A 15727-nucleotide genomic window follows, 5' to 3' on the forward strand; every position below is an offset into this window, starting at 1 on the left:
TTTGTGTCGGTCAATTAGTAAACAAGTGAATGTGCAGCAAAAATCATTGAAATTGATATAAACATTTTTGGGGGTTATTTTGACAGTGCTGTTTGATGTTAAGTCATATCAGATGGCAGGCTGACAGTTTTTTATTAAGCAGTTGATTGAGTTGTGTTTGGTTGTTCAGTTGAGAATGCAGAAACAAGACAATTTCATCATCATTAACACCAAATTAAGGATGTGATTTGGTTAAAGATAATAAAAAACTGTTGCAAAAGTTAGTGTGAAATTAATAACTTCAGATTATATTTACAAATTACAGAATTTGTATTTATTCACATGCCAAAAAGAAATGACAGAACAATCTGATGCATTTGATTAGATAATTTGTTGACACAGTTGAAGATGCTGGTTTTTACAATAATTATTATTACAACGTTGATTTTTTTCTTTTGCATTTCTTTTCTAGCAGTCACTGAAAAGAAACCTGGAGATAATAACTCCTCTATTTCGATTCCTGAAAACTGTGAACACACAAAAGTGAAGTGGATCCACAACATCACGGGTATCAGTAGAGATAACTCATATATAAAATATCACAGTCTTTGTGCTCTGCAACTGTGGCCATTCTGAATATTACAGCAACATATCAAGTTATGTCTTTATGTGTGCGTTACAATATATAATAACAAAGTGGAGCTTTTTCCTTCACCCCTCTTTCAACAGGTAAGTAATCAAGAGAGAGTTTTATGAATTTAAAAATAATTTTGAAATAACATCTGAAAACAACATAAATACAGGTATGACCACAGTGACAGTTACAGGGGTGATTAATCCTTTTGTCTTTAAATTTATCAATAAAACAGCTGCAGCTTTCACTGACAGCACATGTGGTACTTTAACCTTTGTACTGTTTTCTTCAGTTAATTTTGGAGTTACTACAAAGATTGAAGATATAGGATGATCTGTCACTGGGTGGTGCTGAGGATGGTTCCTGTAATCACAAACAGAACAGAATCATCACAAACTGAAATATAAAGTTTATCTCTCAAATCTGAAATGGAGCTGATTCCTTCTCTGTCCTCACACACTCGGGATCTGAAGTTGTTCAGTCCTACAGTTCTGCCGACAGCTGACATATGAGCTGTTTGTTTTTTATTTGTTTTAAAGGCCTTATATCAGGGGTGGGCAATTCCAGGCCCCGAGGGCCGCTGTCTTGCAGGTTTTAGATCTCACCTTGGGTCAACACACCTGAATCACATGATTAGTTCGTTACCAGGCCTCAGGAGAACTTCAGGACATGTTGAGGAGCTAATTTAGCCATTTAAATCAGCTGTGTTGGTTCAAGGACACATCTAAAACCTGCAGGGACACCGGCCCTCGGGGCCTGGAATTGCCCACCCCTGCCTTATATACTAACACATTTTTTAATATCATGTTTACCTTTGAGTTGTTGATGCTTTATAAATGGACATCTGCAAAGATGAGATGATGGAGCAGGTTTCAGTCGAGGTTCAGTCTGCTGCTGCATCCTGGTCACAACATACGGAGGTGTTATCAGCGGTGGTATTGAACCAGAAATATTAATGCTTCAAATTATTTGTCCTAAAGGATGCAAGCTGTACAGAGTGACTTTGTGAACATAACTCATTAAAAATAATTCGGACAGTTTTTTAACCTGAATATCTGTAACAAACTCAGGAAAAAAGAAATGCTAAAAAAATAATCAGAGGAAAAATTTAACATTTTAACTTAAGCTGACAAGCGGAAGTAGTTGGTTTCAGTACATAAGTATCGGGCGTTGCTATTTAATCCGTAGCTATTGACTAATGAGGGGTTACTAAAGTGCCAGGTTTTTAAAAGTTGGCGTTAATGTCCTTCCACATGTGGAAAGCGACAGAAAACATGCTGCTGTTTGCACATATTTAATAATCAGCTCTGCACAGGAGCAGAAGCAGAGTCCAGCCTGTTGCTCTTACAGTATAATACTCATAATAAAAGTACAGTAACCGTGGTTAGTCACTAAGCAGCCCGGTGCGTTTCTCTTGATTTCTTTAGTCAGGGTAAATTCATTCACCTGCCACGGGTTAGCTAAACGAACTTTACAAAACAAGTTTCACCTACAGCCGAGTGCTCATCTTAGCTAGCTATGTAGCTAGCTAAGGACCTAAATTACGGATTAGCTTACAAACACATTTAACTTCCCAAAAATAATGCGGTGGGGCCTCAGGTCCTCCTGTCCAGTAGTCCAATTTACTGAAGAACACCTCAGGCTGTCACTTTGAAATAGTTGGTAATGTAAACGCTGGACCTCTCAGCATCTGTCATTCCCGAACAGACACATGCAAGTTTGTCCGTGACCGCAGCCGTGTCGTCAGTGTTTTCTCCAGTCATTGGTCAGCATTATAATATATGCAAATACACGCGGGTCGGAATCCCCCCCCCCAGCGCGCCCCCGGACGCCAAAACAGTGCCAGCAGAGTGAAACTGAAAAATGTTTTGAAACCAAAAAGTGGATTGAAACCGAAAAAAATGGATTGAAACTGAAAAAAAAAAAAATTGTAAGCGAAAAAATTTTTTTTATTGTTTTTCACAATCACTTTTTTTTTTTTTTTTGGTTTCAATACAAGATTTTTCAGTACATTTATTTCAGTTACAATATTTTTTTTCGGTTTCAATATTTTTTTCGGTTTCGTTTCAAGGTGGCATCGTTCTGATTCCATACAAACCCAGGTGTAGGGCACGAGAGACCCGACCACATTTTCGCACTTTTCAGTACACTTATTGCGGCTGTCGACACACACGCGGCTGCAGCTTTTCGGCAACAGCCTATGCACATCAACAACAACAGCAGGACCTAGTTTGTCCTGTTTTAAGCCAGCGAGGCATGATTAGGGATGCCGCTCAGGTGCGTCCGCCTCCCCTATAGCCACGCCACAGCAGTCAAAAACAGGCTGTGTGAGAACAGGCAAGAGTGAATAGTATTAAACTCTCACTAATTTATATATTTTTTCATCTACGTTCACAAGTTTCAGCCTAAGACTGAACATTATTTTTCCATGTTTGGCCATGTTCACATTCTGCTTAACTTGTTTCCTTTTTTTGAAGAAGTGGTGCAGAATAATGAAGCAAATGAAAGTTGTTTGTTTAAAACGAAACTTACTGAAGGATTTTAATTGTGAATGAGTTTATTATCTAAATAAAGTTGAAGCAAGGCTTTTTTGTCATTGTTTTGTTTTTGTTTCTTCCTGCCATGTGGGGAATGATGTAAAGGGTTTGAGAACCACTGGTTTAATTTAAAGAAGACAAATAGATGTAAAAGTTGCTGTGGGAAACCAAACTTCAGATTGCATTAATTTTAAAATATACTTTCATGTTTTCTTTCTTTTTCCAGTCTGGTGCAGGCTCATTGTTGTCGTTGTGAGTCTGGCAACACTCATAACGGTTGTTCTGATCGTCAACATATTGACAAAAGCTGGTGAGAATAGTCATATGTAAACAAAAGGGTGGAAAAATCTGAATTTTGTTTTTGGAATCTGAACTTAAATCTTTTTTTTTGTCTTTTCAGTTGCAAAAGCAAAAATGGATGGAAACATGGTGAGTCTGTTAAACAGATTACAAAGTCAACTGTGAATAATCCATTTGTAAATCAACCCCTCCTTATACACAAATCTTATAACCAGCTTTACCATAATGGAATCTCTGGAATGAGTACCTTCTCATGCAGTTCCAGTACAAACAGGCTTCTCATCCTGTGGTGTGATATGTGCCTCTATTGTAGTTTAAATAACCATGATAAATAATACCAAATAAGCTGAAATTTCATGGAAACTAAAAATCTCACATGATTTAAATCCTAGCGGCGTTTCGAGTTTGGAGAAATGTCTGACTTATTTTGACTATCAAAATAAAATAAAAAAATCCATCTATAAACTGAGTTCCATTCATGGACATGTTTTTGTAAAAAACAAAAACAAAAAAAAAACCCATCACACCAAAGCTACAGACAGCTACAGCCCATTATTTTCATGGTTAATTTTATTCATTGATAGCATTTTTTATCCTAAGTTTTGGATGGAACTGTGCACCAAATGAGGGTCATGTCATGTTCTGGGTATTATAATGCAATTTCTTTAGTATAATTACCTTGTGCTAAATGAAGGGTAATGAATGAATGAAAGAGCCAATCACTCACAAGAAACAACAGAGAAGAATCTCCATTTGACAAAATTGGACTGGCATTCACAGTGCTAGACTTTTCAATAAACCTCATAAAATCACACTTGAATCCACATTTATAGCACACGTTGACTTGACAGTATATTTCGTGCATGCTTCATAGCCAATGTATCTGTAAGGCTGACCTGTCAGTCCCTCATGCCAAAAAGCAATTAAAGCAAAGTATACTTAATGACATGAACCTGGTAAAACTAGCAGAATAGTAATCTATATTTTTTAAGTTGTTGTAATCAGCAAGCACAGGAAAAAATTACACTTTAAAACAGCCCATTTTTGAAGTCTTATGACTGCTCAAAGTACTTTAAGATACTAAAAGATACTCTGAAAAAGATCGACTTAAAAATATACTCTTACTTGTCATGTTTTCTAATCGCAACACAGACACGCAGATGAGAAGCGATACGGCCTTTCTATCATGTCTTTCGAAGTGTTATCAGTGTGGGCGTGGTATCACAGGAAAAAGTTGTGTGCAAATGTGACTTGTGGCTTAAATCGCTTATTGCATATACTAGGACACTGGTGTGAATGTATTTTTAAAGCTTGTGTAATAGAAGAAATAAAAGAAAGAGACAGTGAGGAACAATGATTACAGTCTTTGTGTTTTGGATACCAGCACTTTGGTTTACAGGTAAGGATCCATTTAAAAGACATAACAGAAATGTACAGAAAGTTCTACCTTCAAATGTTACTTCATAACATGCAGACAGGCGTGCCTAAAAATGCCTAAAGATTAGAGTCATTATATTGTTACTGGGAAATGTGACTATGTCAGACAACTCATGAATGTAATTCTGCTTTATTTCACAGGGGTATAATGAGGAAGATGATGAAACAGTGAAGCAGGAAAATGCCCAGCCTTCTGATGAGGTCTGAAAAACATCAGTGTGCTATATATTTGCACAAGAACCTTTAAAACAGAAACTCATTTTAACTCAGTATAAATTTGGGCAGCATTTAAGTCCTAATGCAATGCAGTAATCTTATTTCACTAAATATATTTTCTGTTATTAGTTGTTAAAACATTTCTATTTTTGGACCAGAAAAGAACAAGAAGAAAAAAACCAAGCAAAGCAAAAACTACTGGTGTCCCTCAATCTGTAGGTGTAGAGAATAATGGTACATAATCAAAATATTACGACCAATACATGACAAAACAATTCAGGCTGAGGCACTTTTATTCCTTGATTTGGAAAAGTAATAAAATGCTCCTATTTAAGTAGGCAATGGGCATTAATAGGTCTTCATACCCTGAATGGGTAAACTGTCTTAAAGCCTATTAACATATTTTAAGGAACCCAATGGATCTTTTTGCCTCTGTGGCACTCCAAGGCACAGCCTAGTTCTTTAAAAAGCAGTTGTACAGAATATCTACTCATATTCACCAAAGCAGCTGTATCAAAAAATATCTCTCCATGTACAAATGTCAGAATGGAGATGGTCTGCAGAATGTATCATATGCAGAGATGGGCAGTAACGTGTTACTTGTAACCCCTAAACTTCCAAGCAAGCACTGCGTGCGCTACGACGTAATGGGAAATTCACAGAGAAACTCGCGGATTCTTCAACTGACCGCTGCGGCACACCTGCACCAGGGCAAACATCCGCCTACCCCACTCCTGCTTTACAGGTCAAAATAGAGCAACAGGACCGCTAGTCTTTGACTTTATTTATTTTCTGCTGTGTTTTACTTGCATCTATTTGAAAGAGAGAGTGTAAACACAAAAAATATTTTATTTTATGTGCTGGAATGTGTAGAAAATAGGTTTAAATATTAAACAAATTTCTTCCAGTCAGTGAATGTTGCATATAATTAAATTTTTGCTTGATGCATAAAGTTAAAAGGTTAAAACTAATAAAACAAGTTTTAAAAAGAGACTTTTCCATTTGATTACATTCTGTATGATGGATTATGCAGAAAAAGTAGAATTGGGCTGAAAGAGCTATTGCTTTATCATCTATTCAGGTTGTAAATCGTGTTTTTAAAAAGTAACTAAGTAATTAATTACTTTTGAAAATAAGTAATCAGTAAAGTAATGGGATTACTTTTTAGGGAAGTAATCAGTAATTAGTTACTGATTACTTTTTTCAAGTAACTTGACCAACACTGATCATGTGTGCTCACCTGTCTTAACCTTGACATCAAATATATCAATAATAAATATTTGTTATATTTTATATTTTGTGCTTTATATCCATTCGTGCAAGCACTTCGACATGTAAAGGTTAATATAATTTAGACCTGAGTTGAGGAATTTTTCAGCTGTAAAAACTTGAACTTATTTTTATGACTGTCAGTAAGAAGTAGTTGGAAATGAATTAGGGGAAGTTTTTGTAAGTCATGTTTTTAAAGATGTGCTCTAATGAGCTTTGAGTCTTATAGTTATAATATTTTAGCATAACACAATTTGCAAATAAAGAAATGCTTAAGAACTCTGTTGTTGTTTGTATCTTATGTTCTTCCAGTCAGGCCTCCTATTTCCATTCTTAAACTTGTGTGTCATTTGAATACAGCCACTTGCCTTTTCACCTCTTACTTTTTCAAAGTCAAGTCAAAGTCAACTTTATTTGTCGATTCTGCCACATGTACAGGACATACAGAGAATAGAAATTGCGTTACTCTCAATCCCTAGATAAATAGCAAATGAACATTTAAATATATTTAAATATAAAAGTGATTAAAAATGCAAGTAAAATAATTAAAAAGTAAAAATTTAAATAAATACAATTTTACATATAACAAGAAAGCTATACAATATACAATATAATGGGTAAGTGACATTGAGTGTAAACCAGGCAGAGTAGTGCAAATAGGCAAATAGTGCAAATGGAGATTTAGTAATGTACGGTAAGAGAAAGTGTAACAACAAAGTCTTATGAGGTAATGGCAGTCCAATGCTCCACAAAGTGACTGGTAACTGGTGCAGGCCAGTGAGTGAGTCAGAGAGTGTGTGTGTTTGTGTGTGTGTGACAGAGTTCAGTGAGACCGTGGAGGAGAGAGGGGAGAGGGGGCAGAATCGGGAGGGAGTTAAGCTTCCTGACAGCCTGATGGATGAAGCTGTCCTTCAGCCTGCTGGTCCTGGCCTGGAGACTCCGCAGTCTCCTCCCCGACGGCAGCAGCTTGAAGAAGCTTTGCATTGGGTGCGTGGGATCAGCCGCTATGCAAAGGGCTTTTTTAGTGAGACGGGTGCTGTAAATGTCCTGGAGGGAGGGGAGAGAGACACCAATGATCCTCTCTGCAGCTCTCACTATGCGTTGGAGGGTTCTATGACAGGACGCATTGCAGGCTCCAAACCACACAGTGATGCAGCTCGACAGGATGCTCTCGATGGTGCCTCTGTAGAAAGTGTACATGATGGGGGCTGGAGCTCCTGCTCTTCTTAGTTTGCGGAGAAAGAAGAGACGCTGCTGTGATTTCTTGGCCAGTGCTGTGGTGTTGTACGTCCAGGAGAGATCCTCTGTGATGTGCACACCCAAGAACTTGGTGCTGCTCACTCTCTCCACAGACGCTCCGTCAATGGTCAGAGGAGCATGTTGGGTGTGCATTCTCCTGAAGTCCACAACAATCTCCTTCGTCTTCTCCACATTCAGAGAGAGATTGTTGTCAGCACACCACGTGGCCAGGCGTCTCACCTCACTTCTGTAGTCGGTCTCATCCCTGTTGCTAATGAGACCCACCACCGTTGTGTCGTCCGCAAACTTGATGAAGAGGTTGGAGCTGTATGATGGAGTGCAGTCATGGGTCAGCAGAGTGAAGAGGAGGGGGCTCAGCACACATCCCTGCGGGGCCCCTGTGTTTAAAATGATGGTGCTGGATGTATTACTGCCAACCCGTACTGCTTGAGGTCTTCCGGTGAGGAAATCCAACAGCCAGTTGCACAGTGAGGTGTTGAGCCCCAGCTGGACCAGTTTTTGAATGAGCTGTTGGGGGATTATAGTGTTGAATGCTGAACTGAAATCTATGAACAGCATTCGAACATATGAGTCTTTTTTGTCCAGGTGTGTGAGTGCCGAGTGGAGTGCAGTGGAGATGGCATCATCGGTTGAGCGGTTGGGCCGATACACAAACTGGAAGGGATCCAGGGAGGGGGGCAGGACAGTCTTGATGTGTTGCATGACTAGTCGTTCGAAGCACTTCATCAGGATGGGAGTAAGTGCAACAGGACGGTAGTCATTAAAGCAGGAGGGAGATGACTTTTTTGGAACCGGAATGATTGTGGTGGCTTTAAAACATGTGGGGACGACAGCCTGGATGAGTGATATGTTGAAGATGTCTGTGAAGACATCAGTGAGTTCCACTGCACAGTCTCTCAGTACACGACCAGGAATGTTGTCAGGACCCGGAGCTTTACGTGCATTGATCCTGCTGAGGGATCTCCTCACGCTGTCCGGTGACAGAGTCATCACCTGGTCACCAGGAGGGGGTGGGGTCTTCTGTGCAGTGGTGCTGTTTTGGACTTCAAAGCGAGCAAAGAAAGTGTTCAGCTCGTTCAGCAGGGGGATAGTGCTATCACAGGTCTGTGGTGGGGGCTTGTAATCTGTGATGGTCTGAATGCCCCGCCACAGGCTCCGTGAGTCTCTGCTGTCTTTGAAGTGATGAGATATTTTCCTGGAGTACTGTCTCTTAGCCTCTCTGATGCCACGGGAAAGGTTGGCCCTAGCTGTCCTCAGGCTTGCCTCGTCTCCATCTCTGAAGGCAACATTCCGAGCTTTCAGCAGCCTGTAGACCTCTCCTGTCATCCATGGTTTTTGATTGGCCCGGACAGTTATGGTTTTCGTGACTGTTACATCCTCAATACACTTGTTGATGTAGGCAGTAACAGTCTCTGCGTACTCCTGGAGGTCAGTGGTGTTGTTATAGGTGGCAGCCTGCTTAAACATGTTCCAGTCTGTAGTATTAAAGCAGTCCTGTAGAGCCTCTGAAGACCCCTTTTTAAAGCCATTTTAGAGCTTTTTTGTCACGGCTGCCGAGGCGAGCCGTGTGGAGTTAGAAGAAGGACCCAAGATGCAGGCAGTGGATGAGATGCCGGTGAGTTTATTTACACAGTGGTGAGAAGGCAAAACAGGCAAGAGGGAAGACAAAACTAAAGACCTGAACTGGGAAAGCTAAATGACAAACCTGAGATGAAACAAAAAAGGGAAGAGAGGCAGAGAGACGAGCAGGACACCGAGGAACACAGACTGACGCGGAGTTACACAGACGAACCGGCAACAGGCAGGAGAACACACAGGGCTTAAATACACACACCAGTAATCAGGGGATGAGAGACAGGAGGGCAACACAGCTGGGAGGAATCTGGGCTGACGGGACAGGGGAAACGTAAACTGATCACACTCACATACGACACGGACCTTCACAATAAAACAGGAAACTCAGATACATGGAACCAGACAAGACATTGAACTAAACAGACAGATTCAGACGCAGACTCAGAGGCAGATCGAAAATAACACAGAACTTAAACAATCATCATCTAGAAAATGATAACAAACTAAAAGCGCTGGGTCACCGACCCAGGACCATGACAGTACCCCCCCCCCCCCAAGGGCTGGCACCAGACAGCCCAGCAGAAACGAAAAAATGGACCAAAACAAAACAGAAAACAACCCGACCAGGGCGGGCGGAGGGGGCCCAGGACGGAGGGACAGAGTCCAAAAAGGCCCAGATGGTCAAGTTCAGGAGGCCGACCATGCGAATGGCAACGGGGCAGGTCCGGATGCCGGCCACGCAGTAGGCAGTGGCGTGGAAACAGTTCTGGGGCCGACCGTGCGGACGGCAACGGCGGCGTGGAAACAGTTCTGGGGGCCGACCGTGCGGACGGCAACGGCGGCGTGGAAACAAGTCCGGAGGCCGGCCACGCGGAAGGCAGTGGCGGCGTTCAGGAGGGCGTCCACGGTGGCGGAGATGCCCAACAAGCGGCCTGGCAGATGACCGAAGATGTGGAGGTGGTAGTAGGGGACCTGAAGGCTGCGTGGCCCCTGCAGCCCCAGGCGAGGCGGAAGCTGAGGCTGGACCAGACGAGGCTGATGAGGATGACGAGGATGCGGAGGCCGGACCAGGCGAGGCTGATGAGGATGCGGAGGCCGGACCAGGCAAAGCAGCTGATGAGGATGCTGAAGCCGGACCAGGCAAAGCAGCTGATGAGGATGCTGAAGCCGGACCAGGCAAAGCAGCTGATGAGGATGCTGAAGCCGGACCAGGCAAAGCAGCTGATGAGGATGCTGAAGCCGGACCAGGCAAAGCAGCTGATGAGGATGCTGAAGAGGAGGCCACTGCAGGTGATGCGGGAGCTGGACCAGACGAGGATGCTGAAGAGGAGGCCACTGCAGGTGATGCGGGAGCTGGACCAGACGAGGATGCTGAAGAGGAGGCCACTGCAGGTGATGCGGGAGCTGGACCAGACGAGGATGCTGAAGAGGAGGCCACTGCAGGTGATGCGGGAGCTGGACCAGACGAGGATGAAGACACGGAGGCTGGACCAGGCGAGGATGAAGACACGGAGGCTGGACCAGGCGAGGATGAAGACACGGAGGCTGGACCAGGCGAGGATGAAGACACGGAGGCTGGAACAGGTGAAGCGGATGAAGCCGAAGCATGCGCTGGACCAGGCGACGCTGAGGAGGCTGAATCCGGACCAGGCGACGGCGTGGAGGATGCAGACGGAGGCGCTGAAGCAGGTGGCGGCATGGATGAAACTGCTGCTGCAAGCGTGGATGACGCTGCTGGTGGAGCAGCTGGTGGCTGGATGGGCTCCTCGGGCCCCCCAGCTGACGAGGAAGGAGGCTGGACGGGCTCCTCGGGCCCTCCAGTGAGAACAGTTTCAGGACCAGTGGGCACAGGGGCCCCTGGAACACACAGGACAGAACCAGCAGGCACGCGGGCCTCTGGCAGGCACAGGACAGGACCAGCAGGCACACGGGCCTCTGGCAGGCACAGGACAGGACCAGCAGGCACACGGGCCTCTGGCAAACACATAGCAGGCTGCAGCTGCATAGAGCATCGACGCTGCTCAGGCAGCGACAGCCGGGTGCGGCCCTCAGCTGGCTTCTTAACCTCCAGGGGTCCGGAGTCTGCTGGGGGCTGAAACCCAGCCTCTGGGGAGGCCCTGGAGTGCACCTCAGTTTCAGAACTGGCCAGCCTTTGAGGAGTGTTGACATTATTACTAGGTGTGTCCCTCTGCTTGGAATGGACGGGCGAGGAATGGTGTTTTTCGGGTTGAATTGACTTGTATTGTTTTACAGGTGGAGCAATTGATACAGGATGCCGGGCTAGCGGCTGCTGAACAGGAGGCTGGACTAAGGGTGACTGACATAATGGTTGTGATGACAACGGTGGTGGAGGTGGCGACTGAGCTTCTGGCCGGGCGGCTAACTGAGCTTCTGGCCGGGCGGCTAACTGAGCTTCTGGCCGGGCGGCTAACTGAGCTTCTGGCCGGGCGGCTAACTGAGCTTCTGGTAGATAGTCTTTCTTATTTCCAGATTTTGGTTTGAAAGTCCGGGTTGGCATAACAGAGGACTCGGAAGAGGCAGAATGAAAGCAGTCCTCTAGATCCTCAGAGCGAGTGTTAACGGACCTTGGAGTATCAGACAAAGAATTAACAGTTTCCGAATTACTCTTTTCAAATTTGAATAACCCTGAGTTGACTGGTATTGAATTACTAGATTCAGGAAAAACTGACAGAGTGTTCATGAATGCACGCTCAGATGGAGCAGAAAAAACACTGCGCTCCTGACTCACGGAATCCGCCGGTAACTGACGGCCGTGCGGACGTCGCTTCCGCCTGGGAGAAGGGGCGAGAGCGGCCGGGGAAGCGGACGGTGATGCGAGGCAGCTCTGAAGTGGCTGCTCCTGCTGTGAGGTGGATGGGCTGGGTGGAATGAGGATGATTCCCAGTGCTTTGTAAAAAGCCTGGGCTGGTGTGAGCTGGCCACTGGGGGGCTGCATGTACATGAAACTGTCACTCTCACTGACCCCGAGAGCTGGTTTGGCAAGCGAAGGATGACGGCGGCGTGACCGCCGTTTTGCCCGGAAGGAGGGGGAAGCCAACTGATCGGGCGGCATTGCGTCCAGCAGAGAGTCCTCTGGTGGACTGGGGAGAGAATCTTCCGGTAAGCCAGGCAGGTCAGCTGTCACAGTTGGAGGGTGAAGATGAAGCGTGTTGAGGATGAAGTGAATCCAGCAACCAGGGGTGATTGGAAACTAGCCGCTGTATTCGGGCCTCCAGAGCATGACGAAATTCCTCCCCCTCATGCTCTAGCCACAGATTAGTCTATCTGGAAACTGAATCGGTTAATTCCTCCTGAAGCTCCTTGGAAGGTGCGAATGCCGCTGGGTCCATATTTGGCCGGTTCGTACTGTCACGGCTGCCGAGGCGAGCCGTGTGGAGTTAGAAGAAGGACCCAAGATGCAGGCAGTGGATGAGATGCCGGTGAGTTTATTTACACAGTGGTGAGAAGGCAAAACAGGCAAGAGGGAAGACAAAACTAAAGACCTGAACTGGGAAAGCTAAATGACAAACCTGAGATGAAACAAAAAAGGGAAGAGAGGCAGAGAGACGAGCAGGACACCGAGGAACACAGACTGACGCGGAGTTACACAGACGAACCGGCAACAGGCAGGAGAACACACAGGGCTTAAATACACACACCAGTAATCAGGGGATGAGAGACAGGAGGGCAACACAGCTGGGAGGAATCTGGGCTGACGGGACAGGGGAAACGTAAACTGATCACACTCACATACGACACGGACCTTCACAATAAAACAGGAAACTCAGATACATGGAACCAGACAAGACATTGAACTAAACAGACAGATTCAGACGCAGACTCAGAGGCAGATCGAAAATAACACAGAACTTAAACAATCATCATCTAGAAAATGATAACAAACTAAAAGCGCTGGGTCACTGACCCAGGACCATGACATTTTTACAGTTTGATAAATGATTCCACTTTTGAAAATGTACTGCAGTCCCAAAGCAAAGTTCCTTTTTTGGATCTTTGTTTTGTAGGTAGACAATGCTTTCAGATATGGAAAGGGAAAATCTGTAAGTTTGAATTAAATGTTACTCAAACTGTAGCACCGTACTGTAGTGATGTGGGAATCTCAACAGTATTGAACATGGCAGCACGTTAATGATTACAAACATTTTTCAGTCATTAGTTTTCTCTGCCAGCCTTTAAGGTAATAAAACAAAAATCTAGCTATAATTTCATAAACTTCAGCACTCTGGAGTACAATAATGAAGATCTGAGAAGTATTTCGTATAAAGACATGGATTCCCTTCAGCAGCAAAGGAGCTACACCCACCAAAAAAAACTGCCTTGACGAATTCCCAAGAGCAGCCTCTACATCAGGGGTGTCCAACTCCAGGCCTCAAGGGCCAGTGTCCTGCAGGTTTTAGATGTGTCCTTGATCCAACAAAGCTGATTTAAATGGCTAAATGACCTCCTCAACATGTCTTGAAGTTCTCCAGAGGCCTGGTAATGAACTAATCATTCGATTCAGGTGTGTTGACCCAGGGTGATATGTAAAACCTACAGGACACCGGCCCTTGAGGCCTTAAGTTGGACACCCCTGCTCTACATACACCAGTGATAAGGTGGACTCGGAATCTATAGATAAGGAATTGTCCAGTTCTGACACATGCCTGTCCTTACTGGAAATTCTCTACAGTGGAAAACTCAGTGGAGTTCAGCCAGCAGCAGGTGGAATCACTTTTTGCAGAAAATGCAGACCTCAGAGTTGGTAAATTCCCTCACCGAGACTCTTGGAAGAAACTGTGATTGAGGGATGATGGACTACTTGTTTTAAGGCATCCTGGAGAAAGCAGGAGAAGACCCAGAAACAAAGATGAGAGAGTTCATCCAGACTTACCTGAAACTCCTGGTATAAAACAGCAGCTTTCATAGAACCTTTCATGTTGCATATTAACACTATGCTATTAACACGATTACTGCAATACTTGATTAGAAGGGGGTAGATCAACATTTTTGATTAACTGACTTTGTGGGGGAACTGTCAACCCAGGAAGTTCCTGTTGTCATCATATTAGCTTCCTGTCCTGTTCTCATCATAACAACTGCCCTCTGCTGGCTGAAACAATGTACCTTCAAACTTTCAGCACTGTTAACATATTGTCATCTATCACTTTTACAGCAGCAGTCACTTTGTTTTGCAAAAATGTGAAAGATTATTAGGAAAAATTTACCTAAACTAACACTCCCTTCAGTAGTTCTAACACAGCAATAGTAACATTGCTTGATTTGGGAAGATTCACTAACATTAAAAAAAAAAAAAATCAGACAGCGTGTCTTAGACAGAGAAGGTCACAGCTGAGGATGCTGGTCTTTAAACCAGTAGAAAGTTCAGTGACAAAAAGAAGATCAAGAGATTTCTGCTGTTTTCTGTGTGATTAAGAGTCAAAATGTTAATTGCTCAAAATATCTCATCATGTCATAATAAAATATCCATCATCCAGCAGTTCTCTTCTGATTATTCTTATTATTTTCTTGGGTCATAATACAATATCATAATAATAATCTCTACATTGAGGTTTCCTGAAATGTTTTATCCTTTTTTAACTTCCACCAGGCACTGAATATATAAAAAAAAATTGCAGTCATGTTAACCCGCTCTATTCTGAAATGCAAATACAAAGTTAAGTGGCTGTATGAGGATATATAATTTTTTTTTTTTTAAAGATATGAAGACTGCAAGAAATCAGTTCTATTTTACTCTGTAACTGTTAACATGAAGAAGATGCGTATAGAAACATGACAGTTGAATTCGATTGGATGAAAATATTTTCATTAATAAATTAAATGCGGTATGAAAAGCAGAAAAAAAAAAACGCTTGGACACTGCTAGCATGGGGCGCCCACACAAACTCAAAGCAAGAGATAAAGCATAGCTGAATATGTTTCCAAACCAACTTCATTCTAAGCCAAAGACTAGAAAATATGGTGAAGCATATCTTCCTTTTGGTTTCACCTGCACAAGTGCCGAGGTAGGTCTCCCCTGCAGAATTGCTTTTCCCTTCGTGGGGAGCACGGGCTGGGCTCTCCAAATCACGGACAAACAGTATCCCACATTCTTTTAGTTCACAAACACTTCTTGTAATGACTAACTACTCATGACATTTTGGAGATGTTAGCTCTTTATATACAGTAAAGTTACAGTGGGATACAAAGGATACAAATAATATCAGGCTGATCCTGCCACGATTTGTTCCCTCGGTTCAAATCACGGACTAACAGTATCCTACAGTTGTTTATGTTTTTAAACCCATTTTGCACAGAGAGGCATTTTTTGAAAAATGTATTGATAGCAATGTTGAATATTATTACACAGGAAAAAAACAACTACACGTAAAATAATTACACCGTGACGCCTCTGCCTTTGTAAATGGAGGGACAGTAACTGCATGTGTATATGTAAGCGTGTAAACCTGCAAATAGTCAGATTAACAGTATTTTGTCTCTATCTGCCATTCTGCAATTCATC

At 43.4% G+C, this 15727-nt stretch overlaps 1 protein-coding gene across 1 annotated transcript in view; it reads left to right on the forward strand.

The window, feature by feature from the left end:
* Positions 1 to 15727, forward strand: part of LOC146617527 (uncharacterized) — a 46205-nt gene that overhangs the window by 1244 nt on the left and 29234 nt on the right. The window contains exons 5-8 of the mRNA XM_085373152.1: positions 452 to 547; positions 3377 to 3460; positions 3551 to 3579; positions 5029 to 5088. Of these exons, the coding sequence (XP_085229278.1) occupies positions 452 to 547; positions 3377 to 3460; positions 3551 to 3579; positions 5029 to 5088 (269 nt within the window). The remainder of the gene's footprint in view (positions 1 to 451; positions 548 to 3376; positions 3461 to 3550; positions 3580 to 5028; positions 5089 to 15727) is intronic.

The sequence above is a fragment of the Diplotaxodon limnothrissa genome, linkage group LG15, assembly GCF_057381915.1.
Source record: "Diplotaxodon limnothrissa isolate DT_005_m linkage group LG15, D_limnothrissa_male_GT1.1, whole genome shotgun sequence".
NCBI classification, from domain to species: Eukaryota; Metazoa; Chordata; class Actinopteri; order Cichliformes; family Cichlidae; genus Diplotaxodon; species Diplotaxodon limnothrissa.